The sequence below is a fragment of the Aulonocara sp. 'chitande type north' Nkhata Bay genome, linkage group LG23 (genome assembly GCF_057382095.1).
Source record: "Aulonocara sp. 'chitande type north' Nkhata Bay isolate Kocher_YH1m ecotype deep benthic linkage group LG23, A_spYH_male_GT1.1, whole genome shotgun sequence".
Classification (NCBI taxonomy): Eukaryota; Metazoa; Chordata; class Actinopteri; order Cichliformes; family Cichlidae; genus Aulonocara; species Aulonocara sp. 'chitande type north' Nkhata Bay.
In genome coordinates this window covers 43,806,767-43,832,247 of record NC_141365.1, presented here as the reverse complement: position 1 = coordinate 43,832,247, position 25,481 = coordinate 43,806,767, and the positions used below count along the sequence as shown (strand labels likewise).

Here is a 25,481-nt window from a genome sequence, read left to right as displayed (position 1 = left end):
GCAAAAGCTTACAGCACCTGGTATTCCCAGGCGGTCTCCCATCCAAGTACTGACCAGGCCCGACCCTGCTTAGCTTCCGAGATCAGACGAGATCGGGCGTGTTCAGGGTGGTATGGCCGTAAGCGAGGGAAACCCGCTATAAAAGACCTTTTATACTTGGCAAATGTCACGCACTTTAAAATATAGAATTGTACTAAGCTTCACATGTTACAGCGAAAACATGCAAACCTTTGTTGTGAACTGCAGCTTCAACACTGAGCTGCAAAAATGCTTTTCCCGCGGTAACGTCACCATAATAACACATGTTACTTTCTCACAGCACAGTGTTAAAGTGACACAGAGCACACAGTGTGTTAGGACCATTTGAAAGTCCAACATTTTTGTGCTTTGGACAATTCAACTTATATACAGGACATAAAAACCTAAGCATGACTGCGTCATCACAGCATGTATAAAGAGGCTGTTTGTGAAGCAGTCCCTCGCTTACGGCCACGCCACCCTGAACGCGCCCGATCTCGTCTGCTCTCGGAAGCCAAGCTGGGTCGGGCCTGGTCAGTACTTGGATGGGAGACTGCCTGGGAATACCAGGTGCCGTAAGCTTTTGCATTTCAACACACAAATGACAGTTTAAATAGTGAAACGGATCTGAGGCACTCTTTAAGCTCATTTTCCAATAGGATGGTTAGTGAGTCTTGCGCAAAGAGCTCTTCCACTCATGTAGTAATGTCAAATTCTTCAAGCGTTACATCAGTATCACTGTACATGCACAGAGCACCTGTAGATGTTTTTGTGCAAACACTCACAATTGTTTATGACGTGAATATTGCTGCATTAAGTATGCATTATAACTGTGCTGTCATGGGCAGCTATTAAAAATAAAAGTAGAAACTAATCAATATGCTTCACTCTAAATTGTTTTTTAAATCCCAATAAATGGGTTACAGTATCTACATGAAGCCCGTTGTCGAGGAAGCCTCTCACTTACGGCCATACCAGCCTGTTCTCATCTGATCTCTGAAGGTAACCAGGGGCGGTCCTGCATAGTCGCGTCACCTTCACCTTGCTCCATGTTAGAAACTCCATGATATCGTGTTCCCTGCTCAGGGTAGCACACTGATGCGCATTTATTCAGTATTCTTCGGGGCCGCAGTCGGCAGCCAATAAGAGTTAAAACTGGTTGCACAAGAGTGTCAGGTTGACACTGTGCCCGCTGCACGCTACAAGGTTAACGAGTTCCTCACTATTGAGCCCAGACGGACTAGCCGTAGACATTCTCTACATTTACAGAATAAATAAGTTAGTGTATTTCCTAAAAATTTCGTTCCTGCTGTTCTTTTGTTTTGTTTTGCACAAAAGGGAAATGCAATCAGGAGCGTTGTCATGAAGCTTTTCCTCAAGCTGCCTCCACTGAGTGAGCAGCGGCGCCCTCTGCAGTTTGTGTGTGGGAGTGCAAAAGCTTACAGCACCTGGTATTCCCAGGCGGTCTCCCATCCAAGTACTGACCAGGCCCGACCCTGCTTAGCTTCCGAGATCAGACGAGATCGGGCGTGTTCAGGGTGGTATGGCCGTAAGCGAGGGAAACCCGCTATAAAAGACCTTTTATACTTGGCAAATGTCACGCACTTTAAAATATAGAATTGTACTAAGCTTCACATGTTACAGCGAAAACATGCAAACCTTTGTTGTGAACTGCAGCTTCAACACTGAGCTGCAAAAATGCTTTTCCCGCGGTAACGTCACCATAATAACACATGTTACTTTCTCACAGCACAGTGTTAAAGTGACACAGAGCACACAGTGTGTTAGGACCATTTGAAAGTCCAACATTTTTGTGCTTTGGACAATTCAACTTATATACAGGACATAAAAACCTAAGCATGACTGCGTCATCACAGCATGTATAAAGAGGCTGTTTGTGAAGCAGTCCCTCGCTTACGGCCACGCCACCCTGAACGCGCCCGATCTCGTCTGCTCTCGGAAGCCAAGCTGGGTCGGGCCTGGTCAGTACTTGGATGGGAGACTGCCTGGGAATACCAGGTGCCGTAAGCTTTTGCATTTCAACACACAAATGACAGTTTAAATAGTGAAACGGATCTGAGGCACTCTTTAAGCTCATTTTCCAATAGGATGGTTAGTGAGTCTTGCGCAAAGAGCTCTTCCACTCATGTAGTAATGTCAAATTCTTCAAGCGTTACATCAGTATCACTGTACATGCACAGAGCACCTGTAGATGTTTTTGTGCAAACACTCACAATTGTTTATGACGTGAATATTGCTGCATTAAGTATGCATTATAACTGTGCTGTCATGGGCAGCTATTAAAAATAAAAGTAGAAACTAATCAATATGCTTCACTCTAAATTGTTTTTTAAATCCCAATAAATGGGTTACAGTATCTACATGAAGCCCGTTGTCGAGGAAGCCTCTCACTTACGGCCATACCAGCCTGTTCTCATCTGATCTCTGAAGGTAACCAGGGGCGGTCCTGCATAGTCGCGTCACCTTCACCTTGCTCCATGTTAGAAACTCCATGATATCGTGTTCCCTGCTCAGGGTAGCACACTGATGCGCATTTATTCAGTATTCTTCGGGGCCGCAGTCGGCAGCCAATAAGAGTTAAAACTGGTTGCACAAGAGTGTCAGGTTGACACTGTGCCCGCTGCACGCTACAAGGTTAACGAGTTCCTCACTATTGAGCCCAGACGGACTAGCCGTAGACATTCTCTACATTTACAGAATAAATAAGTTAGTGTATTTCCTAAAAATTTCGTTCCTGCTGTTCTTTTGTTTTGTTTTGCACAAAAGGGAAATGCAATCAGGAGCGTTGTCATGAAGCTTTTCCTCAAGCTGCCTCCACTGAGTGAGCAGCGGCGCCCTCTGCAGTTTGTGTGTGGGAGTGCAAAAGCTTACAGCACCTGGTATTCCCAGGCGGTCTCCCATCCAAGTACTGACCAGGCCCGACCCTGCTTAGCTTCCGAGATCAGACGAGATCGGGCGTGTTCAGGGTGGTATGGCCGTAAGCGAGGGAAACCCGCTATAAAAGACCTTTTATACTTGGCAAATGTCACGCACTTTAAAATATAGGATTGTACTAAGCTTCACATGTTACAGCGAAAACATGCAAACCTTTGTTGTGAACTGCAGCTTCAACACTGAGCTGCAAAAATGCTTTTCCCGCGGTAACGTCACCATAATAACACATGTTACTTTCTCACAGCACAGTGTTAAAGTGACACAGAGCACACAGTATGTTAGGACCATTTGGAAGTCCAACATTTTTGTGCTTTGGACAATTCAACTTATATACAGGACATAAAAACCTAAGCATGACTGCGTCATCACAGCATGTATAAAGAGGCTGTTTGTGAAGCAGTCCCTCGCTTACGGCCACACCACCCTCAACGCGCCCGATCTCGTCTGATCTCGGAAGCCAAGCTGGGTCGGGCCTGGTCAGTACTTGGATGGGAGACTGCCTGGGAATACCAGGTGCCGTAAGCTTTTGCATTTCAACACACAAATGACAGTTTAAATAGTGAAACGGATCTGAGGCACTCTTTAAGCTCATTTTCCAATAGGATGGTTAGTGAGTCTTGCGCAAAGAGCTCTTCCACTCATGTAGTAATGTCAAATTCTTCAAGCGTTACATCAATATCACTGTACATGCACAGAGCACCTGTAGATGTTTTTGTGCAAACACTCACAATTGTTTATGACGTGAATATTGCTGCATTAAGTATGCATTATAACTGTGCTGTCATGGGCAGCTATTAAAAATAAAAGTAGAAACTAATCAATATGCTTCACTCTAAATTGTTTTTTAAATCCCAATAAATGGGTTACAGTATCTACATGAAGCCCGTTGTCGAGGAAGCCTCTCACTTACGGCCATACCAGCCTGTTCTCATCTGATCTCTGAAGGTAACCAGGGGCGGTCCTGCATAGTCGCGTCACCTTCACCTTGCTCCATGTTAGAAACTCCATGATATCGTGTTCCCTGCTCAGGGTAGCACACTGATGCGCATTTATTCAGTATTCTTCGGGGCCGCAGTCGGCAGCCAATAAGAGTTAAAACTGGTTGCACAAGAGTGTCAGGTTGACACTGTGCACGCTACAAGGTTAACGAGTTCCTCACTATTGAGCCCAGACGGACTAGCCGTAGACATTCTCTACATTTACAGAATAAATAAGTTAGTGTATTTCCTAAAAATTTCGTTCCTGCTGTTCTTTTGTTTTGTTTTGCACAAAAGGGAAATGCAATCAGGAGCGTTGTCATGAAGCTTTTCCTCAAGCTGCCTCCACTGAGTGAGCAGCGGCGCCCTCTGCAGTTTGTGTGTGGGAGTGCAAAAGCTTACAGCACCTGGTATTCCCAGGCGGTCTCCCATCCAAGTACTGACCAGGCCCGACCCTGCTTAGCTTCCGAGATCAGACGAGATCGGGCGTGTTCAGGGTGGTATGGCCGTAAGCGAGGGAAACCCGCTATAAAAGACCTTTTATACTTGGCAAATGTCACGCACTTTAAAATATAGGATTGTACTAAGCTTCACATGTTACAGCGAAAACATGCAAACCTTTGTTGTGAACTGCAGCTTCAACACTGAGCTGCAAAAATGCTTTTCCCGCGGTAACGTCACCATAATAACACATGTTACTTTCTCACAGCACAGTGTTAAAGTGACACAGAGCACACAGTATGTTAGGACCATTTGGAAGTCCAACATTTTTGTGCTTTGGACAATTCAACTTATATACAGGACATAAAAACCTAAGCATGACTGCGTCATCACAGCATGTATAAAGAGGCTGTTTGTGAAGCAGTCCCTCGCTTACGGCCACGCCACCCTGAACGCGCCCGATCTCGTCTGATCTCGGAAGCCAAGCTGGGTCGGGCCTGGTCAGTACTTGGATGGGAGACTGCCTGGGAATACCAGGTGCCGTAAGCTTTTGCATTTCAACACACAAATGACAGTTTAAATAGTGAAACGGATCTGAGGCACTCTTTAAGCTCATTTTCCAATAGGATGGTTAGTGAGTCTTGCGCAAAGAGCTCTTCCACTCATGTAGTAATGTCAAATTCTTCAAGCGTTACATCAATATCACTGTACATGCACAGAGCACCTGTAGATGTTTTTGTGCAAACACTCACAATTGTTTATGACGTGAATATTGCAGCATTAAGTATGCATTATAACTGTGCTGTCATGGGCAGCTATTAAAAATAAAAGTAGAAACTAATCAATATGCTTCACTCTAAATTGTTTTTTAAATCCCAATAAATGGGTTACAGTATCTACATGAAGCCCGTTGTCGAGGAAGCCTCTCACTTACGGCCATACCAGCCTGTTCTCATCTGATCTCTGAAGGTAACCAGGGGCGGTCCTGCATAGTCGCGTCACCTTCACCTTGCTCCATGTTAGAAACTCCATGATATCGTGTTCCCTGCTCAGGGTAGCACACTGATGCGCATTTATTCAGTATTCTTCGGGGCCGCAGTCGGCAGCCAATAAGAGTTAAAACTGGTTGCACAAGAGTGTCAGGTTGACACTGTGCCCGCTGCACGCTACAAGGTTAACGAGTTCCTCACTATTGAGCCCAGACGGACTAGCCGTAGACATTCTCTACATTTACAGAATAAATAAGTTAGTGTATTTCCTAAAAATTTCGTTCCTGCTGTTCTTTTGTTTTGTTTTGCACAAAAGGGAAATGCAATCAGGAGCGTTGTCATGAAGCTTTTCCTCAAGCTGCCTCCACTGAGTGAGCAGCGGCGCCCTCTGCAGTTTGTGTGTGGGAGTGCAAAAGCTTACAGCACCTGGTATTCCCAGGCGGTCTCCCATCCAAGTACTGACCAGGCCCGACCCTGCTTAGCTTCCGAGATCAGACGAGATCGGGCGTGTTCAGGGTGGTATGGCCGTAAGCGAGGGAAACCCGCTATAAAAGACCTTTTATACTTGGCAAATGTCACGCACTTTAAAATATAGAATTGTACTAAGCTTCACATGTTACAGCGAAAACATGCAAACCTTTGTTGTGAACTGCAGCTTCAACACTGAGCTGCAAAAATGCTTTTCCCGCGGTAACGTCACCATAATAACACATGTTACTTTCTCACAGCACAGTGTTAAAGTGACACAGAGCACACAGTGTGTTAGGACCATTTGAAAGTCCAACATTTTTGTGCTTTGGACAATTCAACTTATATACAGGACATAAAAACCTAAGCATGACTGCGTCATCACAGCATGTATAAAGAGGCTGTTTGTGAAGCAGTCCCTCGCTTACGGCCACGCCACCCTGAACGCGCCCGATCTCGTCTGCTCTCGGAAGCCAAGCTGGGTCGGGCCTGGTCAGTACTTGGATGGGAGACTGCCTGGGAATACCAGGTGCCGTAAGCTTTTGCATTTCAACACACAAATGACAGTTTAAATAGTGAAACGGATCTGAGGCACTCTTTAAGCTCATTTTCCAATAGGATGGTTAGTGAGTCTTGCGCAAAGAGCTCTTCCACTCATGTAGTAATGTCAAATTCTTCAAGCGTTACATCAGTATCACTGTACATGCACAGAGCACCTGTAGATGTTTTTGTGCAAACACTCACAATTGTTTATGACGTGAATATTGCTGCATTAAGTATGCATTATAACTGTGCTGTCATGGGCAGCTATTAAAAATAAAAGTAGAAACTAATCAATATGCTTCACTCTAAATTGTTTTTTAAATCCCAATAAATGGGTTACAGTATCTACATGAAGCCCGTTGTCGAGGAAGCCTCTCACTTACGGCCATACCAGCCTGTTCTCATCTGATCTCTGAAGGTAACCAGGGGCGGTCCTGCATAGTCGCGTCACCTTCACCTTGCTCCATGTTAGAAACTCCATGATATCGTGTTCCCTGCTCAGGGTAGCACACTGATGCGCATTTATTCAGTATTCTTCGGGGCCGCAGTCGGCAGCCAATAAGAGTTAAAACTGGTTGCACAAGAGTGTCAGGTTGACACTGTGCCCGCTGCACGCTACAAGGTTAACGAGTTCCTCACTATTGAGCCCAGACGGACTAGCCGTAGACATTCTCTACATTTACAGAATAAATAAGTTAGTGTATTTCCTAAAAATTTCGTTCCTGCTGTTCTTTTGTTTTGTTTTGCACAAAAGGGAAATGCAATCAGGAGCGTTGTCATGAAGCTTTTCCTCAAGCTGCCTCCACTGAGTGAGCAGCGGCGCCCTCTGCAGTTTGTGTGTGGGAGTGCAAAAGCTTACAGCACCTGGTATTCCCAGGCGGTCTCCCATCCAAGTACTGACCAGGCCCGACCCTGCTTAGCTTCCGAGATCAGACGAGATCGGGCGTGTTCAGGGTGGTATGGCCGTAAGCGAGGGAAACCCGCTATAAAAGACCTTTTATACTTGGCAAATGTCACGCACTTTAAAATATAGGATTGTACTAAGCTTCACATGTTACAGCGAAAACATGCAAACCTTTGTTGTGAACTGCAGCTTCAACACTGAGCTGCAAAAATGCTTTTCCCGCGGTAACGTCACCATAATAACACATGTTACTTTCTCACAGCACAGTGTTAAAGTGACACAGAGCACACAGTGTGTTAGGTTTGTGGAGTGTTTTGATGGTGACAGATAGCGAACCACTGATCATTCCACTGAGAGATTTGGAGCCAGCGAGGAATAGAGGAGGTTCTGTTGTGTGGGAGTATTTTGAGTTGATTTTTGTCAATCGGGTGGGTTTTCCAGCTTTGTGTTCTGGCTGTTTGCTTTTGTTTTGTGGGTGTTTATTTGATCTGAAAACGGGAAAAAAGTAAAATGTCAAAAATCTGCTTCCATAATATAAATATCATTAAATAACTTTAGAAAAACTTCCACTTGACTCTTTACTTGTAATGTTGTAAAAATATATATATTTTATTGTTTAATTAATCTGAAAATGTTAGTCTTCCAAATGTGCAGCAATTGAATTCATTTATTCTCTTTATCTGATAGTTTGTGGGGCCCAGTTAGACTGTATAACTGCATCTGTGTGAAGGGATGTTCCTTAAGGCAGGACAAATTATCTCCACGAAAAGGAACAGGTTCGGCCATCACACACTAGAACAAATTCTCTTCTTAAATAAAAATGAAAAAGGGCTACTTTTTAATTTGTTTTTAATTTGCAAGTTCATAAGCATTTTCCCTTTCCAGTTCACAATCAATTCCACCCCCAGGTCAAAAATATGTCTTGGAAAATTTCCCTAATATAATATTATTTATAAATATACCCGTCTAGCACATGCACAAGTGCATGGAGGCAGGACCTCACAGCAGAAGCCTACTCCATAATGTGTTGTACCTTATTATATGTATATTATATGTAATGTGGTATTTTTCAATTATTGTATTTACCAACATCAAGAAGTCACAAGCAAAGGAAGACCAAACCATGGCGCATGTTTAAACAAGGAGAGTTTACTGGTCAAAATTATTTATTAAACAAATAAAACACATTTTTTTAACCACCAAAGAATACACGTTCAAAGCAACACAACAGCGGCCCAATATCAGACAGAATTCCACTCTGTAGAGTGGGCAATCATAATGAAGCAGTTGGTTTTATTTTGTGGATTCAAGCTGCGCTTCATATTTCTGGCCACCAGATGTCACCAGAGAGGACTGTGTTGAAAAGCTTCGAGTAATGAACCGTTTTTCGATACAAGCTTCAGTGCTTCAGAAAGCTTCATTTGGCCATCACTAGTCAAAACCTACTGCCAAAACAGACACCAACGTGAAGTCGATGACAAACTGGCGGCAAAGGAGAGTCTGAGTGGACCTTAAAACCTCAACCTTATTACCCAGAATCAGCTTCAGGTGTGCGGGACTGCAGGAGAGATGCTGGCTCCGCCCAGGGGTGCAGACCAAGGAACTCAGGTGCCTGATGAAATTTTTTTTGATGTGTCGGTCGTGAATGAAACGGCTCTTAGAGCCAAGTCTTTGAAGTGAACGAGGCGAGCTGGTTCCTTATTGGGAGCCGTGGATTTTTGTTTTTCTTTCTCTCACCCTCTCTCGCACTTTTTTTCCGCTTCACTCCGCACGCATGCGAGCTTTGTGCTTTGCGCTGGGAAGAGGTGGGAGGGGCAGTAGTTACATTAGCAGTAGCACAGGAACAGAGCTGGAGGGAGAGACAGAGAAAGAGAGCCAGGGACAACAACGTCACATTAGAAAGGTATAGTAATCATCCACAACTATTTTCGGTTGCGGATGATAAAGGATTCAGAAAGTTTATTCATGCAGGCCTATATGACAGAGAATATGCATGTTCTTTTAGTTTTCATATTTTAATTTATATTTAATTGTGTGTTGGTTTGCAATGTTTTGTGTTGTTTCACTTTAAATTTGTTTAAAAGGAAAAAGCTGAAAATTAAATAGTTAAAAGTTGAAATGTAAATAGCTGGTTATTGTATCATATGATTTATTTATTACATTTTATGTGGAGTGAATAAATAAAACTATATTTACGGTGGCCCCTACAGACAAAGCACGTAAAAACTCCAAAACAGTTAAAAACTCCGAAGTACGTACAAAACACAACAGAAGTGCTCCAGGATGCTAGGCGCAGTGTTGTGTGGTAGTGTGTGGTAGTAACAGGTAAATGAACATTTTTTAAATTATTTGAATATATATGAGTGCTTGTGTATAAATTCACAAACAATACACCTATGCTTTCAATTGTGTAATTTAAGTGATCTAGGTAGCTCTGATTTGGAAGTTCAGTTAAAGCTAGAAATGTGTTTTGGAGTTTGTACGTGCTTTGTCTCAAGGGGCCACCGCATATATTTATATATAAACATATATAAATAAAACCACAGGGTTTTTTTACATTAGTAATTCCTTTTGTGCATAATTTTATGTTGTTGTTAATAATAAATTAATTAAAGCAACAAAACAACCTCAAGAGGTTTTCCTCTTGAGGTTGAGCACAGGTTTGGGAGCCGAAAGAGCCGGTTCTCTAAAAAGAGCCGGAAATCCCATCACTAGAAATTTTCCAGTCATACATCCAGATCATGACACCCTTCAGTTGTGGTGTTGGGTTGGGTGCTACTGTTATATTGTAACACTAAAATTTAGGACTGCAACAGAAACAGCAGCACAGAATTAAGCTTGTTAAACTCTGGCTCAGAGTGTTAATAAGCCTGAAGTGCTTCGGGATGTTCCGCTGTACAGTGAATAGGGGATAATAATGACTAACGTGCTGTAAAGTTTCTCAAATTGGCAGCTTATTGAAGACTCGGAGTGACGTTATTTAAATTTTACGTTCAACAAGGATGAGACCGAAAGCCTCAAATTAAAATACTATTGCAGCATGTCAGTACAGCCAGCCAAAAAAAGCAAACTAGTCTGATTTAAATCGAACCTCTGACTCCATTTTGACAACAGAAAGAAGCAGCTGACTGTCAGTCTGCCTAAATTTTCGTATGTCAGGAGACATCAGCGCTCGATCTTTCCAGGCAAGAGTCAGCTTGTGTTGGAAAACGTGTTGTTGTACGATGTTGCTTAATGTCCCAAAGGACAGATGCAACAAGCTTTTAGCGATAGTTACTAAAAATGGACGAAGAAAAACAAAGAAACAGAGATGGGTGCCCCAGCCAAAATGTAAACAAGAAGCAGACCGCGAACCAACCACACAATAAGTCATCAGTTTCAGGCTGCCCACGCAAATCTAGTTCTGAGAAACTAAACTAAGCAACTAGACAGGAAACTGCAAGAGGAAGTTTCCGGGTAAGTCCGCGAAACACGAGTGATAGCGTGTGTGTGTGTGCATGTGTGTGTGAAAGAGAGAGAGAGAGAGAGAGGGAGGGAGAGACTCAGACCTGTGGCAGAGGAAAGAGAAAAAACCCTGAGATGACGCAGTCTCTGTGCGCGTGATGTCCGATAATGGGAACCAGCTGACTGAAATATTCCAGTATTGTCAGCCAACGAAAAAAAATGCAAGTCTGCAACTTAAGTGGAAAATTAAAGTCAGCTCTAAGAGTAGTATCTGGGGCCGGATTTAGTAACGGTTTGCGAAACTTAGAATAACGTCTGAATTAGTGATGCGCGAATCATGAACAAATCGTTCAATATTCGAGAATCACTTTACTAACTCATGAATCATGATTCACAAGCCCAACTGACTCAGTGACTCATCCCTGTTGCTGTTAGCAGCAATGTATTTAGCTTATAATTGAAATTGTGGAGAAAAACACAACATCCAGTATCGTAACAAAAAAATTTCTGCTCTTAAATGGAAGAAAAAAACCTGAGTAGAAGCTCATATCAAGAAAATAGCTCCTCGGTTCACAGTAGCATTGCTCTGCTAACATGCTAACAGCACATTTGAGCTACTCACCCCCTCCTTCCTGTGCTGAATCAAATTCATGGGCTGCATCCTCCTGAGGACCCGGCCTTCGCAGTCTACGTGGGCCGGGTCCTCAGAAGGTCGGGTAGGCCGGAAGTAAACGGCCGTGAAATTGGACGGTCTAGCCTTCTGATTAGCGTCACTGCTGTCTCGGTGGAGTTTAATAAACTCAGCCGTCTGCTCCTTGCTATCTAAAATATAACGGGACACTGGCGTAAATTCTCGACTGTCTCATACTTCTGTTTAATCAGTTTTCTGTTTGACGTTTAGTCAGCTGTGTAAAAACCAAGGAGGAACCCACCCGGGGGATTAATAAAGTTTTATTTTATCTAATCTAATAACTTTAATCTCAGCCAAACCGATTTACTGACGAACAAACAAAACACTGAAAAAAGCCCAACAATAACATTTTTAGGTTGTCTAAGTCACTTATATATCACGTTTAACCCGAGCAGCGAAAGTCCACGGTGATCTGAAAATGATGTGCCGGGAGTTGTGCCGTTCTCGGCCGCATCAGTAACCCTCGAGCTCCCGGCGAGCTATCGAGCTGGTGGGTAGCAGATGCCTCCGAAAACGTCGAAGCACTTTTGCAAATATGCGATATCTTGATAAACCGAGCAGATATTTGATGTTTACACAACTACTTTCTCGCCTGAAAATGTGTTAAAAGTTTATTTTGTGACCCAGAAAGATTAGTATGAGTAATTTTAAAACTTAGTAGCGGCCGCCATTGTTGGAAACTGGAGTTTGGCTGGGCCGCACTATGAATTCTGGGATATGGTAGGCCACGAAGGACACACCCGACCCATCCTTCAAATTCGGGGAAAAGGAGGACGCATTTGTCGGCTGCATTCGGAGGAGTCTACGAATTTGGACAGCCTTCGGCGCGTCGCTATGCCGTAATCGGTCTACAAATGCGGCCTCAGGAGGATGCAGCCCATGAATTTGGACACGACCATAGAGCGAACGAATCACTCACTCACTCACCCCCTCCCTCTTGGCTCACAGCTTCTTCTTCTTCTTGGTTGGCAACGAATGTTAAGGCGTATTACTGCCCCCTGGCTCACAGCTCAGTGGACATTTAGATGAGAAAATATATATTTAACACATTTAAGGAAAATACTAATAAAATAAAAATAAAACAAAATAAAATAAAAATAAATAAATGTTTATTAAGCAATTTTGATAGGAAATTGCTTAATTTTAGAAATGTTTTTGCTCTTTTTTGCTCTATATAATAGTTGTTTTCTTTTAGAATCATTCATCTTAGCAGTAGGATTTACATGAAAAGAGAAACAAATTAAGTTTGAGTGAAAATGTACATTTTTTGCACTCTTTGGTCAACTGACTCAGTGAATCAAATGACTCAAAAAATCCGATTCACTTTGGTGAGTGACTCATTAAAACTCAATTCAGTAAAAAGAATCAAATTTACCATCACTATCCTGATCATTTATAATAAAGAACTAAATCTGTACATAATTCCTGTAGATTTTGTATTTAGTCTTGAGAAACAGCCTCAGTGGTGAGCAGTTCAGTGACAGAAGGACGTCCTATCTCGGGAGACAACGAGACAGGAGAACGTTGAGCACAGGATAGCGGAGTTCGGAGCCTTGCCCCTGCGGGGATTTTATTGTTGTTTTCATGTGAAATAATTTATTTTTTAGAAACTTAGTTTTTATATTCTCTATTGCCTTGAATCCTCCACTGATCTTCCGGTTTTAGAAGGGGTTTTTCTTCACAGAGAACACCTCGTGACAATCCCAAGGCGTTGTAGGCATGTCATGATTTGAACTTTATTCTCAACATCAATTTTTTTTTCTTCTTAATTTGCCCCTAATAATACATCGGAACGTTCACTACAGACTGAATATGGGTTATTTTTATCTACCTGGGATAAATAAACTTGCTGCTGTGGTGAAATAAAGTTTCTAAAAAATGAGCCAACACTACACGTGAGCAAAAACAACACAGAAAAATTCCACAACTGCGTGGAATCCCCCCCACCTCATATGTAAGAACCACTTAATGTAATTTTCTTTTTATGTCTTTAAAATACCAAACGCACACTATAGAAACAGCTCGTGTTACTCTCTTTACAGCATGGCGGATGGTGCAATTGTATATTTGCTTTCTCTTCTAATGGTCTGTTCTGAAGGTAAGCTGTGTTCACTATTCTCCGTTTTGTTTTTAAAGCTGTTTTGTGGATGGGTGAAGAAAAAACGTTTCACTCGTAATTATTAGAAACTGATCTCAAAGAGGTCACAAGTATGATTTTTGTTTTTCATCTGAAGCCATGAGAGATTCTATACGAACAGTGGAGACATTAGATTTTATTTCTGTGAATATGGATTATTTTCATTAAGGGTTTACTGCAGCTGATGCTCCACACGGAAGAAAAAACTGTTCTTAATACTGGTTTAATGAACATGTTTGTTAATTAATTTTCTCTTCCCATATTTTTTTTTTACTCTACAACATTATCACTGGAGTATACCCAATACACCATTCTAGTATTCATTTAAAATCTTCAGCAGTCAGGAGATGTTTGGTACAGTATGAGTATTGTTCATTTTGTAAAAACATAATGTTTAATTGATTCCCACTTTTTATGTTAGATAACAAAATATGAGATAGGCCATTTTCATACTACAACTAAGAATTACTATTATCATTATTTTTTCCCTGTCCTGTCCAGAACTGTAGTAATCAGAATTACTGTCTGAAAGCCAAGAAAAATGGCCAACAGATTTATTTTCCCAAGTGGACCTTATGCTGTACTGGTCCACTTGATTGTTATACACTGTAAAAAAAAAAATACAGTACAATCTACTGTATAAACGTGAAGGAATTTTCCGTATTAGTCATTTACAGGTATTTTTCTGTATGTCTCAACTACTGCAATGCATTGTGGGGAAAAAGAACCCGAAAAGGAGTGAAAAGTAAGTGCAAGAGCCTTAAAATCTCTGTGGTAAGTATTAAAACTCATGTTTTCTTTTATTAAAATAATGTTTTTCAAAAGACCACGTATTTTTATTTAGAAAGAATTGTTAATTTATTTGTTAACTGGTTTCGGCTGTCTCCAGACAAGTCAGGAATATTTTGCTGACTCATTTTTTAAATAATCGTTAGTTACACAGCAAATCCAGCATGTCCAAATTAACACTGTCGGATTTGATTTCAACACTATTAAAGTGTCTATATGGGTCCACACCAGAGAGTGTTAATTTAACTCTTTTTGGAGAGTTGGTACATTAACTCTGATTTAGTGTTAAACACCAAATCTGTCTGGAGTTGATAATTTAACACTTGGTGTTAAGAGTTTATATATTAACTCTCAAAGAGTATTTTAGTTTAACTACGTAAGAGTTATCTTCTAATTCATTCTAAAAAGCGGGAATTTTACTGTTCTGAACTTCTAGAAATTTCTTTTGGAAATAAACATTTACTAAAAAGATGCAATGGTTTTTGAAAAACATTTATTCTGAACTGTGCACCACAATTTCAAAACATTTTCTGAAAGATGTAACAGTATACATGTTCTCACTTTCATTAGAATTTTGTTTATCAAAAGGTCTGACATGGTAAATGCAAATAACAGCATTCTCATCACTTATTTCTTCAATACAATATGCATGTCCTTCATTCATCACTTTGTGGAACTTCAACACACTTCTGCTCTCCCCCATATTCCATCTTCACAAGCATATCCTGTGCGGAGATTGAATAAAAATTAGTTGACACTAATTAACGGCACAAATAATCCAGTAAACAATTGCAGCACAGTAAAAAAAAAAAAAAAGGAATCCTCTTTGAGGCATTACTTGTGTAAAGTATTTTCCCAAAAGACAAGGACACAGGCAACAGGTAATACTGAACTAAATGTAAAACCTCAACCTTTTTCATTTTTACCTAAACCGTGTGCACAAAACTCTGGAGGGATCTATGCTAACGTAGAATCCAGTCAGGACGTCTGCTACTGCTGCTTGCTCGCTTTTTTTTTTTATTTTTATGGGCGATCGTTTTCAGGCTTCAAGTAGCACCATTATACCAACATTTCACATTCTAGACATTGTTTTAGGTGTATTTGACCAAACGTTTGACTGAAAATTCACATGCAAGCTTTTTTCAAGGCTGTGGTATTTGCCCGCAAACTATACCTTTCAGCTAGCTAAAACAGAATATTATGCTATCAGCGAGCAACGTGGCTAATGCCTTTCACACAGCTTTGTCTCAACTCCAAAGAGCCACAGAAGTAAAAGCTAATAACAATTGAAACAATCTTTGAAAAAATGACTTACCAAGCATGGCAAACAACTCAAATATGTAGAGCAAAATGTTCTGAAACGGCTTCACTTCAGCTTCGATTGGAGCCGTGCTGGGGGCGGAGTCTGCGAATTTACTCTGTTGGTGTCATAGCCCCTCTAGGAGTTCAGAGTTAAGAGGTCAAGAGTTAATGTTTCCATTGTAACACCTCCAGATTTGACAGAGAAACACTCATTTTTAACACTCGATTTTAACTACTATCATTTTACACCTCAGAGTTACATTAAAAGAATGTGACTCTGCTTAGAGTAAAATTAACTCTACTTTTGCAAGGAGACTATTAACACCAAAAAATTTAACACTTTTGAATTTGCTGTGTAGGTTTAACATGACTTAAGCTTTCCATTTTAATTAATGTTAAAAATAATTTTTACTGTGATACCACCGGTTTTGTCCTTCAGTGGCTGAACCAGTTTTCATAAATATTATAGTTAGCTGTCTGTGTCTCTCTGGGTATTACTAATGTTAGCCTCTGATTTGGGCTGCTAAAGTAAAGACTTTTAGCTAGCTGACCAGCATAGATTATTTCGGTGGTTAGCAGGCTGTAGTGGTAATATTATTGAAAGTATAGTTTCACCTCAGCACATTTACAATTATGTCTATTTTGTAGCACATAGAAATGTTTAGTTAATATTCACAGACAGACACATTTTCCCTGTAACTGTGTTTTTACTCCAACATTTGTTGAAAATGTAATTTATGAAATGTTGAGCAGCATTTCTAGTATGTGGAATATTTTTGTCACCCCACTGTGCTAATGTGATTAAATACTAATAATTATTACTAAAAGAATTCAATAATAAATCAATAATAACTATTTATTGATTGAACTATAATGTAAGCGCAGTGCTGGTGTGCAGGGGCTTTATATGCCTTGTGGGGGATCCTGACATATTATAAACTGTTGTGTCTATATCAAGCTTTTAGCCAAATATAAGCAGAGATATTTGTATCTTTCTTAAAAATCCATATCCTTACAGATTATTTGAGAAATGGATCAACAGGTATCACTACTTGAAGCACTCTAAGTCCTGCAGTGGAAAAATATCCCTTATTTCACCTTTGATCACACACTTTGGTTTTCCAGTGCAGAGCAATGGCCAAGAAAAGGAAAGACTTCCCCGAGTGAAAAAAAAGACGAAGATACAAGCTGGTGATGATCCAGAGCAGCTGGTCTCAGGAAATGAAGAAAAACCCTGATCACCTTCTCTACAGAAACAAGGTGAGTTTAATGTTGTGGTTGATTTAGTTTTTCAAGGTATGTATGTTACTTTAATTATAAACTGCTTTTGTTGCAACAGAATGGTGTTATGTGTATGCAACTCAACGTGAATTATAATCCTTTGTAGGGCTGCGTGATATGACCAAAGTCTCACATCCCAATATAAGACATTTCTCTCCTGATAACGATATATATCACAAAATAGTGCATTTTCTGTAAATTCTGTGATTCTCGGGCAACTCGACTTATGTGAAGTGTTTTCAGCTGGGGTCCTGTTTCGACCTGGAGTCGAGTGTTTTGATCAATGCGTGAAACTATACATTTTTAGACATGAGTTTAAACGGCCGCCATTTTCTTTCTGAGTATTTATTACATGGCGTGCTGCAAGGAAAAGCCTGTTCTAACGTTTGAGTCTAAGGATTATTTTGAGCACCTGACGGCTCTTTTTTGCTTTTCATCCGTAAACTCTCTCGAAACTCTTTCATGTGATTCTTGTGTAGGTGGTTAAAGAGGTTTGTCGTGTTTGAGTGGTGGTGGGGACCAGTTTGTGGCATAATTTGCATAGTACAGTTTTCTGGGGCGTGTCAGACTTTTCATAACCAAACCATGTCCATGCTACAGAGGTTTAACAATAAGGTCCTCGATTTGTTTTGACTGGTCCTTCTGTTTGGAGCTAGCTGGTTCTGCCTCATCCTTGCTGGCCATGCTGGTATTCTCTGTGCCTTCATCTGCGTGGTGACTGTAAGCGCCATTTATAGTTACTTGATGTTTTTATTTGAGGTCATTTGTTTGATGCATATTCTGAAATTTAATGTTTGAGAATAATGTATATCATTTCAGTTTATTTTGAAAAGTCTCAACAGAAACTTGAGCTTTATTGTGAAAGGTTTTTGTGGAAAATAAACAAGTGGACGGCGGAGCCACACGATGGTTTTATCCTCATTGTTGGTAACGAAAGTACGCGTAAAAACAGTCACGTGTCCGTCCATAGTGTGGTTATTTTAAGTATAAGAGAAGGAGAGAACTTTAAGAAATAATATAGCAACTACAGTGACCATCAAAACCATGAAAAAAATATTGCCGTAAACAGTTTATTTTGCAACTGCACAAAACAAACAATAGTGTATAATATGAAACGATATAAATTTTTATATCGTCATCTGATATATATCGTCATATCGCACAGCCCTAATCCTTTTTTTGTTTCTGTTGTTTATGTTCAAAGTAAAAAAATTATAAAAATACAAACTTTTTAAAAATGTGTTGTTGTTTCTCTTTTTTTCCTCAGAATAAATTGCGACTAGTCTCAATGGCTGAGCCTGAGATTTATTTAAAGCTCAGATGGACCTTGATGGACTAACATGCAGGCTGCATTCAGGACTTTGTCACACTGGTATATGAAGAGTGGTAACAAGAGAAATTGTGCACACACAATGTGTCACTTTATGCTTGCTCTTCTCCAGCCTCTGGTGTCACTTTGTAGTAATTTGTCTTACTATTGACTTATTTATTGTGATTTAGGGTCTGTGCGCACAAGCAGAGGTTTTTGTTTGTAACCGTAACCTCGTTTTCAGAGTCTTGTCTAAGATTTAATGGCCGTGAAATATGTTAGACTTTTTCCTCTACTTAAACAGCTAAGAGCATTTGAACCCCGTGGAGAGAAAGATGTGAAAGATTAAGGATTTTGAACTATGATGTAAGTGTTGTCACTGCTGAGGATTCGTGGACACAGATCCTTATTCACTACGCTGCTACAGTTTAACTTTTCATCAGAACAAGCACTTCTAATTGTACTTTGCTCTTCACTGACAAAACAAGTCCAGTAAATGAACTTTTATCTTTAAGTTTGGGACAGTAATCTGTCTTAATTTATTTTGTGTTTTAGTTATCATATGGGGAAAAGTTCTGTGGTTATCCATCCGTCCTGTTCGAATAAACCCAAAGTTCAGGAACATCTTCTTTAGATCTGTTCAGTTTTAATCATGTGGCACCACTTAAACAGTCAAGTATGTTATATTGTAAGGTAAAGACCCCAAAGAGTTAATCTCAGACAAATGTTCAGACAAATGTGAATTACATTCACTTCATTAATGAAGTGAACGTAATTCAGTAATCAAAGGTGTTTGGCTATAACTGACTACATGTGTATACTGTACCATAAGTGGACAGACATGGATGTAAACCACACCTTAACCATTTGGCTGAGGCAAACCTACCACAAGGCAGTGATTCTAACTAAAAGGTACTCTGGATATTATTAAATGTGAACATATCGTTAAATATGACATTTTTTGTTTGTCAGGTGTCCTGTTTGAATTTAACACCTGGGAGCTCCTTGAATGAATGTAAATAAACACATTTACATGAGGGCAACCTGATTTCAAGGAAATAAAAATGCTCAAATTTGAAAGCTTGTGAGTTATTTTGTTCATGTATCAGCTGTTTAGTCGTTTTATGACAAGATGGATGCTGTCGTTATATTTTAGTATAGTTTTAGAGTTGAGGAGAATAAAAGAATATTTAACATTAATTGTACCAATGCTGTTGTGTACGAAGCACAAATTAATTAAAAAAAACCCTATGAAGCAAGCATGAAGGAGAACCGGGCCCCAGACTTCTAGAGGACCACTGAAGGGGCAACGTTTTTAAACTTTGACACAGCTGAGCGGCCGTGTGTTTAAGGAACGGACTCAAAAGCAGGCGCAGGAGAAATGTAATGAAGTTTAACCAAAAGTGAGCCTTTATTGTGGCTGACACAAAAAACAGAAAACCAGGCAAGATGACATTAGGGCGAAACAAAACTAAAACCTAAACTGGGAAAAACTAAAACTATCTATGAAGATGATGACAACGGACATGGACATGAAACTGGACAGGAACATGCAACCAACATAACTATGAAATAATCCAAACAAAGGTAACGAGGGAAGTGGAGACACGGCTGATACAAATGAACATTACGCCACAAGGGGAAGTAAAACAAAACACACTGAACATGGAAACACTGGACTCCTCGAAATAAAGCAGGAAAGCTGGAGAGACTGGACACGAGAAGACAAGCTTGATAACCTGAAACACGCAGACAAGAAACACATGAAAGACTGACACAAAATACAGAAAAAGACTGACAAACACGGGGACATAGATAAAACCTAAACTAGACTGAAACTCAACTAACTCCTTACTAATAATAACCAAACAAGAAGTAAACAGACTTCCAATATAACATAAGAAATCGAAAATACACTCAAAACGTGATTATGAAAAACTTTACAGTGAGATGCCTACAGGTTTTATTGCAGCTGATAAGTAGCAGACACACACTTGGTGCTCATGCCTCACATGTCTATTTGTTTGTGCAGCTCTAACAGCAGTGATCCAAACACAGCAGACTGTGCTGGCAGCAGTGGGAGAAGATGCTGAATTCAGCTGTCAGCTCTTGGACACTAAAGACGTCCTTCAGGTCACATGGCAGAAAATCTCACGTGATGTGGAGACAAATGTTGCCACCTACAACAAGTACTTTGGTCAGAGAGTGAATGATGGCTTTACAGATAAAGTCAAGTTTAAATACACTGGACTACAGAATTGCTCCATAGTCATCAGGAATGTGACGGAGCAGGATGAAGGATGCTATCGCTGTCTGTTTAACACTTATCCTGAAGGAGCCTTCACAGGTAGAACCTGCCTCCGAGTTTATGGTAAGAACTTTTACCTTCTTTAACCAACAAGAGGAGACTAAAAATAATATAGTGATGTGATGATATTTCCTGATCCTTCACAGAGCTGCATGAACCTGTCCTTGATGTCAGAGAGTCAAACTCTACTGAAGAGTGGGTTGTTTCCTGTTCAGCCACTGGTCGACCTGCTCCCACTGTAACACTGAGTGTCTCACAACAAGACCTCAGCTTCTCACAGTACAACACTGTCAGTGTGTCCAACACCAACGCTACATTCACTGTCACCACTACAGCTGTGCTCTCAGGTTCACGTAAACACAGCACACAGGTGGGATGTGCAGCACGAGTGCTCTCTGCTCCTCACAGAGAGGTGATGGAGACGATTCCTGATGATGGTAGTGGTGATGGTGATGGTGATGATGATGATGATGATGGTGATGGTGATGGTGAGAAACTCTTTTAAAGTCACTGATTTATAATTGATGATTACACTGTGATTGTAATGTTTCCTTTTTTTTCCAGGTCTAGATGAAGACTTTGGATCTAAACGCAGAAATTTAGGTGAATTCACATTTGTATGTTTTTGAGTTCAGTTTTTTTCCATCTTTTTTTATTTTATGTTTGAATTAATTTTTCCTTCTTTCCTCTGTTTTCTCAAAAGCAATCAGGATTTCAGTCATTCTGTCCTCTGTGTTGCTGGTTGCCTTTAGTTGTGTTGCTGCACTCATCTTTGTCCATCATAGAACAAAATCTCACAACAGGTAATCCTATTAAAACGTGTCTGTGTTGCATTTTCTCCTGATACAGGGAGTGCAGAATTATTAGGCAAATGAGTATTTTGTCCACATCATCCTCTTCATGCATGTTGTCTTACTCCAAGCTGTATAGGCTCGAAAGCCTCCTACCAATTAAGCATATTAGGTGATGTGCATCTCTGTAATGAGAAGGGGTGTGGTCTAATGACATCAACACCCTATATCAGGTGTGCATAATTATTAGGCAACGTCCTTTCCTTTGGCAAAATGGGTCAAAAGAAGGACTTGACAGGCTCAGAAAAGTCAAAAATAGTGAGATATCTTGCAGAGGGATGCAGCAGTCTCAAAATTGCAAAGCTTCTGAAGCGTGATCATCGAACAATCAAGCGTTTCATTCAAAATAGTCAACAGGGTCACAAGAAGCGTGTGGAAAAACCAAGGCGCAAAATAACTGCCCATGAACTGAAAAAAGTCAAGCGTGCAGCTGCCAAGATGCCACTTGCCACCAGTTTGGCCATATTTCAGAGCTGCAACATCACTGGAGTGCCCAAAACCACAAGGTGTGCAATACTCAGAGACATGGCCAAGGTAAGAAAGGCTGAAAGACGACCACCACTGAACAAGACACACAAGCTGAAACGTCAAGACTGGGCCAAGAAATATCTCAAGACTGGTTTTTCTAAGGTTTTATGGACTGATGAAATGAGAGTGAGTCTTGATGGGCCAGATGGATGGGCCCGTGGCTGGATTGGTAAAGGGCAGAGAGCTCCAGTCCGACTCAGACGCCAGCAAGGTGGAGGTGGAGTACTGGTTTGGGCTGGTATCATCAAAGATGAGCTTGTGGGGCCTTTTCGGGTTGAGGATGGAGTCAAGCTCAACTCCCAGTCCTACTGCCAGTTTCTGGAAGACACCTTCTTCAAGCAGTGGTACAGGAAGAAGTCTGCATCCTTCAAGAAAAACATGATTTTCATGCAGGACAATGCTCCATCACACGCGTCCAAGTACTCCACAGCGTGGCTGGCAAGAAAGGGTATAAAAGAAGAAAAACTAATGACATGGCCTCCTTGTTCACCTGATCTGAACCCCATTGAGAACCTGTGGTCCATCATCAAATGTGAGATTTACAAGGAGGGAAAACAGTACACCTCTCTGAACAGTGTCTGGGAGGCTGTGGTTGCTGCTGCACGCAATGTTGATGGTGAACAGATCAAAACACTGACAGAATCCATGGATGGCAGGCTTTTGAGTGTCCTTGCAAAGAAAGGTGGCTATATTGGTCGCTGATTTGTTTTTGTTTTGTTTTTAAATGTCAGAAATGTATATTTATGAATGTGGAGATGTTATATTGGTTTCACTGGTAAAAATAAATAATTGAAATGGGTATATATTTGTTTTTTGTTAAGTTGCCTAATAATTATGCACAGTAATAGTCACCTGCACACACAGATATCCCCCTAAAATAGCTAAAACTAAAAACAAACTAAAAACTACTTCCAAAAACATTCAGCTTTGATATTAATGAGTTTTTTGGGTTCATTGAGAACATGGTTGTTGTTCAATAATAACATTATTCCTCAAAAATACAACTTGCCTAATAATTCTGCACTCCCTGTAAATGTTTCTGCAGCTTTAACTGTTTTAAAATTTTTTCGTTTTTCACACAGGAATCTCAAGATAAATAAGACATCTGAAACTAAGATCAGAGACAGTCAGGAGTAAGTCACTCTTTATACTGTTTTTCTGCACTGTTGACATTTTTTAATCTTCCTTCGGGCTCTTTTTTATTTTCATTTTTCATTTCTTCTAATAAGTGTCCATAGTCCTCTGTTATCATTTTAATTTCAAGCCTAATCTAACACCAACCACAAACACTTAAACACTTTGCTCACTTTCCTCTGTCCAGGTTATTTCTCAGAGTACTTTAATCATGTGATCAAATAAAACTATTTCTTATTTTCATTGAAGGACTGAAGCATCTTTATTCACAGCAGAGGGCAGCGAGGTCAGAAACGAAGGAGCGTTTGAGAGAAATCACCAAGACAACAACCTGATGTTCTCATCAGAAGCAGCAGGAAGACTGAATTTTGAGCAGTGCTGAACAAATGTATTGTTGATGTGACTGGAGATTAAAAACATCTTTGTGTTATAAACCACTGATGTGATTATGTTAATAGTTTACCGACAGGTTATTATTATTATTCAGTTATCATTGATGCTGATATATCATTAATGATGCATTGTGTCACTTTACATGTATGAAATGAAGATTTAAGTATTGTTTCAAGTTGCCATTTAGGTGCAGATATGATGCAGCGGGTGGAGTTCAACATCAGCGTGTGACGGCTGAAATAGTTTAGGATCATCAACCTACAGCTGACTTGCAAATAAATGTGACCAACAGCTAAAGACAGAGAGAGAGAAACCACGCGTCTAGTTCATGCATTGGTGGTTAGACTCCGATGGTCCAGCGCAGCAGAACACAATCACAGCTGTGATAGCGATTAGGGAAGGACCCCCAGAGTATAGATGCTGGTGGTGGAGATGAAGATGGAGGCTTGAATGGCGCCTGACAGAGATGAGTGAAAGGTGGTGGCGATGGGGAGGAGGTGGGTTGTACGAAGGCATCTAAAAAGAAGAATCACAGATGCGCAGTGAGATTTTAAGTACATGGAGTGAAGGCTGATTGGCCTAAAGAAGGAGGGCTGAGTGCTGATTGGACTAGACCCGTGATGTCACAACCAGCTTGACAAGCATGGGAAAGTGGAAGTGATGTAAAACTTACATTAGCTGCCAAACACCCGGGAAGCAGACAGACGTGTGACTACAGAGCTTCCTTAGTGAACTTGCGCATAAGCCTCATGATGGTCACATGAAAACCACCAAGCTTAATGTTTTTAGCTGATTTGTTAGTGTGTGTGTGTGTGTGTGTGTGTGTGTGTGTGTGTGTGTGTGTGTGAGAGAGAGAGAGAGAGAGAGAGAGAGAGAAAGAGTTACAGATCCAATCTTAAACCTTTTGTTGGATGATAAATAATGTCTTTTCATATTTTGCTAATCACATGCCTCATTCCAGGAGGGATGTTTGCTGTAACTTTGTCCTCGCACACTGACAGTAAAGCTGTCCTGTCTTAAATTGCTTGTTGGGACATGTTTGTTTGTTTGTTTGTTTTATTGTGTGGATTCTTCTTATCAATGTTTGAAGCATTTTCCAACTGTATTTAAAATACATAATTATTTCATTAATATAATAATAATATATTTCACGTCATCTGCTTTTTGCGGATGATGTGGTTCTGTTGGCTTCATCGGGTGAGGGCCTCCAGCTCGCACTGGAATGGTTCGCAGCCGAGTGTGAAGCAGCGGGAATGAGGATCAGCACCTCCAAATCTGAGGCCATGGTTCTCAGCCGGAAAAGGGTGGAGTGCCCACTTCGGGTCGGGGATGAGTTCCTGCCCCAAGTGGAGGAGTTCAAGTATCTCGGGTCTTGTTCACGAGTGATGGGAGAAGGGAGCCGGAGATCGACAGACGGATTGGGGCTGCAGCTGCAGTAATGCGGACGCTGCACCGGTCCGTCGTGGTGAAGAGGGAGCTGAGTGTAAAAGCGAAGCTCTCAATTTACCGGTCGATCTACGTCCCTACCCTCACCTATGGCCACGAGCTGTGGGTAGTGACCGAAAGAACGAGATCGCAGATACAAGCGGCGGAAATGAGCTTCCTCCGAAGGGTGGCTGGCCTCTCCCTTAGAGATAGGGTGAGAAGTTCGGCCATCCGGGAGGGGCTCAGAGTAGAGCAGCTGCTGCTCCACATCGAAAGGAATCAGGTGAGGTGGTTCGGGCATCTGACAAGGATGCCTCCTGGGCGCCTCCTGGGTGAGGTGTTCCAGGCATGTCCCACCGGGAGGAGGCCCCGGGGCAGACCCAGGACACGCTGGAGAGATTATATCTCTCGGCTGGCCTGGGAACGCCTTGGTATTCCCCCGGATAAGCTGGAGGAGGTGGCTGGGGAGAGGGAGGTCTGGGCCTCTCTGCTTAGGCTGCTGGCCCCGTGACCCGGCCTCGGATAAAGCGGATGAAGATGGATGGATGGATGGATATTTCACGTATTTCAAGGCAATGGCCACACAACAACAGC

General features: G+C 41.1%; 1 protein-coding gene, 7 non-coding genes and 4 pseudogenes across 8 annotated transcripts; 6 read left to right on the top strand and 6 right to left on the bottom strand.

Moving 5' to 3' along the window:
- Nucleotides 1-5: 5 nt before the first annotated feature.
- LOC147302608 (5S ribosomal RNA) lies at nt 6-124 on the bottom strand. Its single transcript, XR_015127468.1, has one exon. It is a non-coding gene; the product is annotated as a 5S ribosomal RNA (ribosomal RNA).
- Nucleotides 125-481: 357 nt separating this feature from the next.
- LOC147302607 (5S ribosomal RNA) lies at nt 482-600 on the top strand (annotated as a pseudogene).
- Nucleotides 601-1,454: 854 nt separating this feature from the next.
- On the bottom strand, nt 1,455-1,573 carry LOC147302606 (5S ribosomal RNA). Its single transcript, XR_015127467.1, has one exon. It is a non-coding gene; the product is annotated as a 5S ribosomal RNA (ribosomal RNA).
- A 357-nt stretch (nt 1,574-1,930) lies between these two features.
- LOC147302605 (5S ribosomal RNA) lies at nt 1,931-2,049 on the top strand (annotated as a pseudogene).
- An 854-nt stretch (nt 2,050-2,903) lies between these two features.
- On the bottom strand, nt 2,904-3,022 carry LOC147302604 (5S ribosomal RNA). The gene has a single exon (XR_015127466.1). It is a non-coding gene; the product is annotated as a 5S ribosomal RNA (ribosomal RNA).
- A 357-nt stretch (nt 3,023-3,379) lies between these two features.
- On the top strand, nt 3,380-3,498 carry LOC147302603 (5S ribosomal RNA; annotated as a pseudogene).
- An 847-nt stretch (nt 3,499-4,345) lies between these two features.
- LOC147302602 (5S ribosomal RNA) lies at nt 4,346-4,464 on the bottom strand. Its single transcript, XR_015127465.1, has one exon. It is a non-coding gene; the product is annotated as a 5S ribosomal RNA (ribosomal RNA).
- Nucleotides 4,465-4,821: 357 nt separating this feature from the next.
- On the top strand, nt 4,822-4,940 carry LOC147302601 (5S ribosomal RNA). Its single transcript, XR_015127437.1, has one exon. It is a non-coding gene; the product is annotated as a 5S ribosomal RNA (ribosomal RNA).
- Nucleotides 4,941-5,794: 854 nt separating this feature from the next.
- On the bottom strand, nt 5,795-5,913 carry LOC147302600 (5S ribosomal RNA). The gene has a single exon (XR_015127464.1). It is a non-coding gene; the product is annotated as a 5S ribosomal RNA (ribosomal RNA).
- A 357-nt stretch (nt 5,914-6,270) lies between these two features.
- Nucleotides 6,271-6,389, top strand: LOC147302599 (5S ribosomal RNA; annotated as a pseudogene).
- An 854-nt stretch (nt 6,390-7,243) lies between these two features.
- On the bottom strand, nt 7,244-7,362 carry LOC147302598 (5S ribosomal RNA). Its single transcript, XR_015127463.1, has one exon. It is a non-coding gene; the product is annotated as a 5S ribosomal RNA (ribosomal RNA).
- A 1,777-nt stretch (nt 7,363-9,139) lies between these two features.
- Nucleotides 9,140-23,929, top strand: LOC147302597 (OX-2 membrane glycoprotein-like). The gene is made up of 8 exons (XM_086281967.1): nt 9,140-9,198; nt 13,473-13,528; nt 20,281-20,619; nt 20,703-21,038; nt 21,121-21,159; nt 21,260-21,359; nt 23,018-23,068; nt 23,319-23,929. Exons 2-8 carry the CDS (start codon nt 13,474-13,476, stop codon nt 23,449-23,451), a joined length of 1,053 nt encoding a protein of 350 aa, XP_086138093.1. The 5' UTR covers nt 9,140-9,198; nt 13,473; the 3' UTR covers nt 23,452-23,929.
- The last annotated feature ends 1,552 nt before the right edge of the window (nt 23,930-25,481 follow it).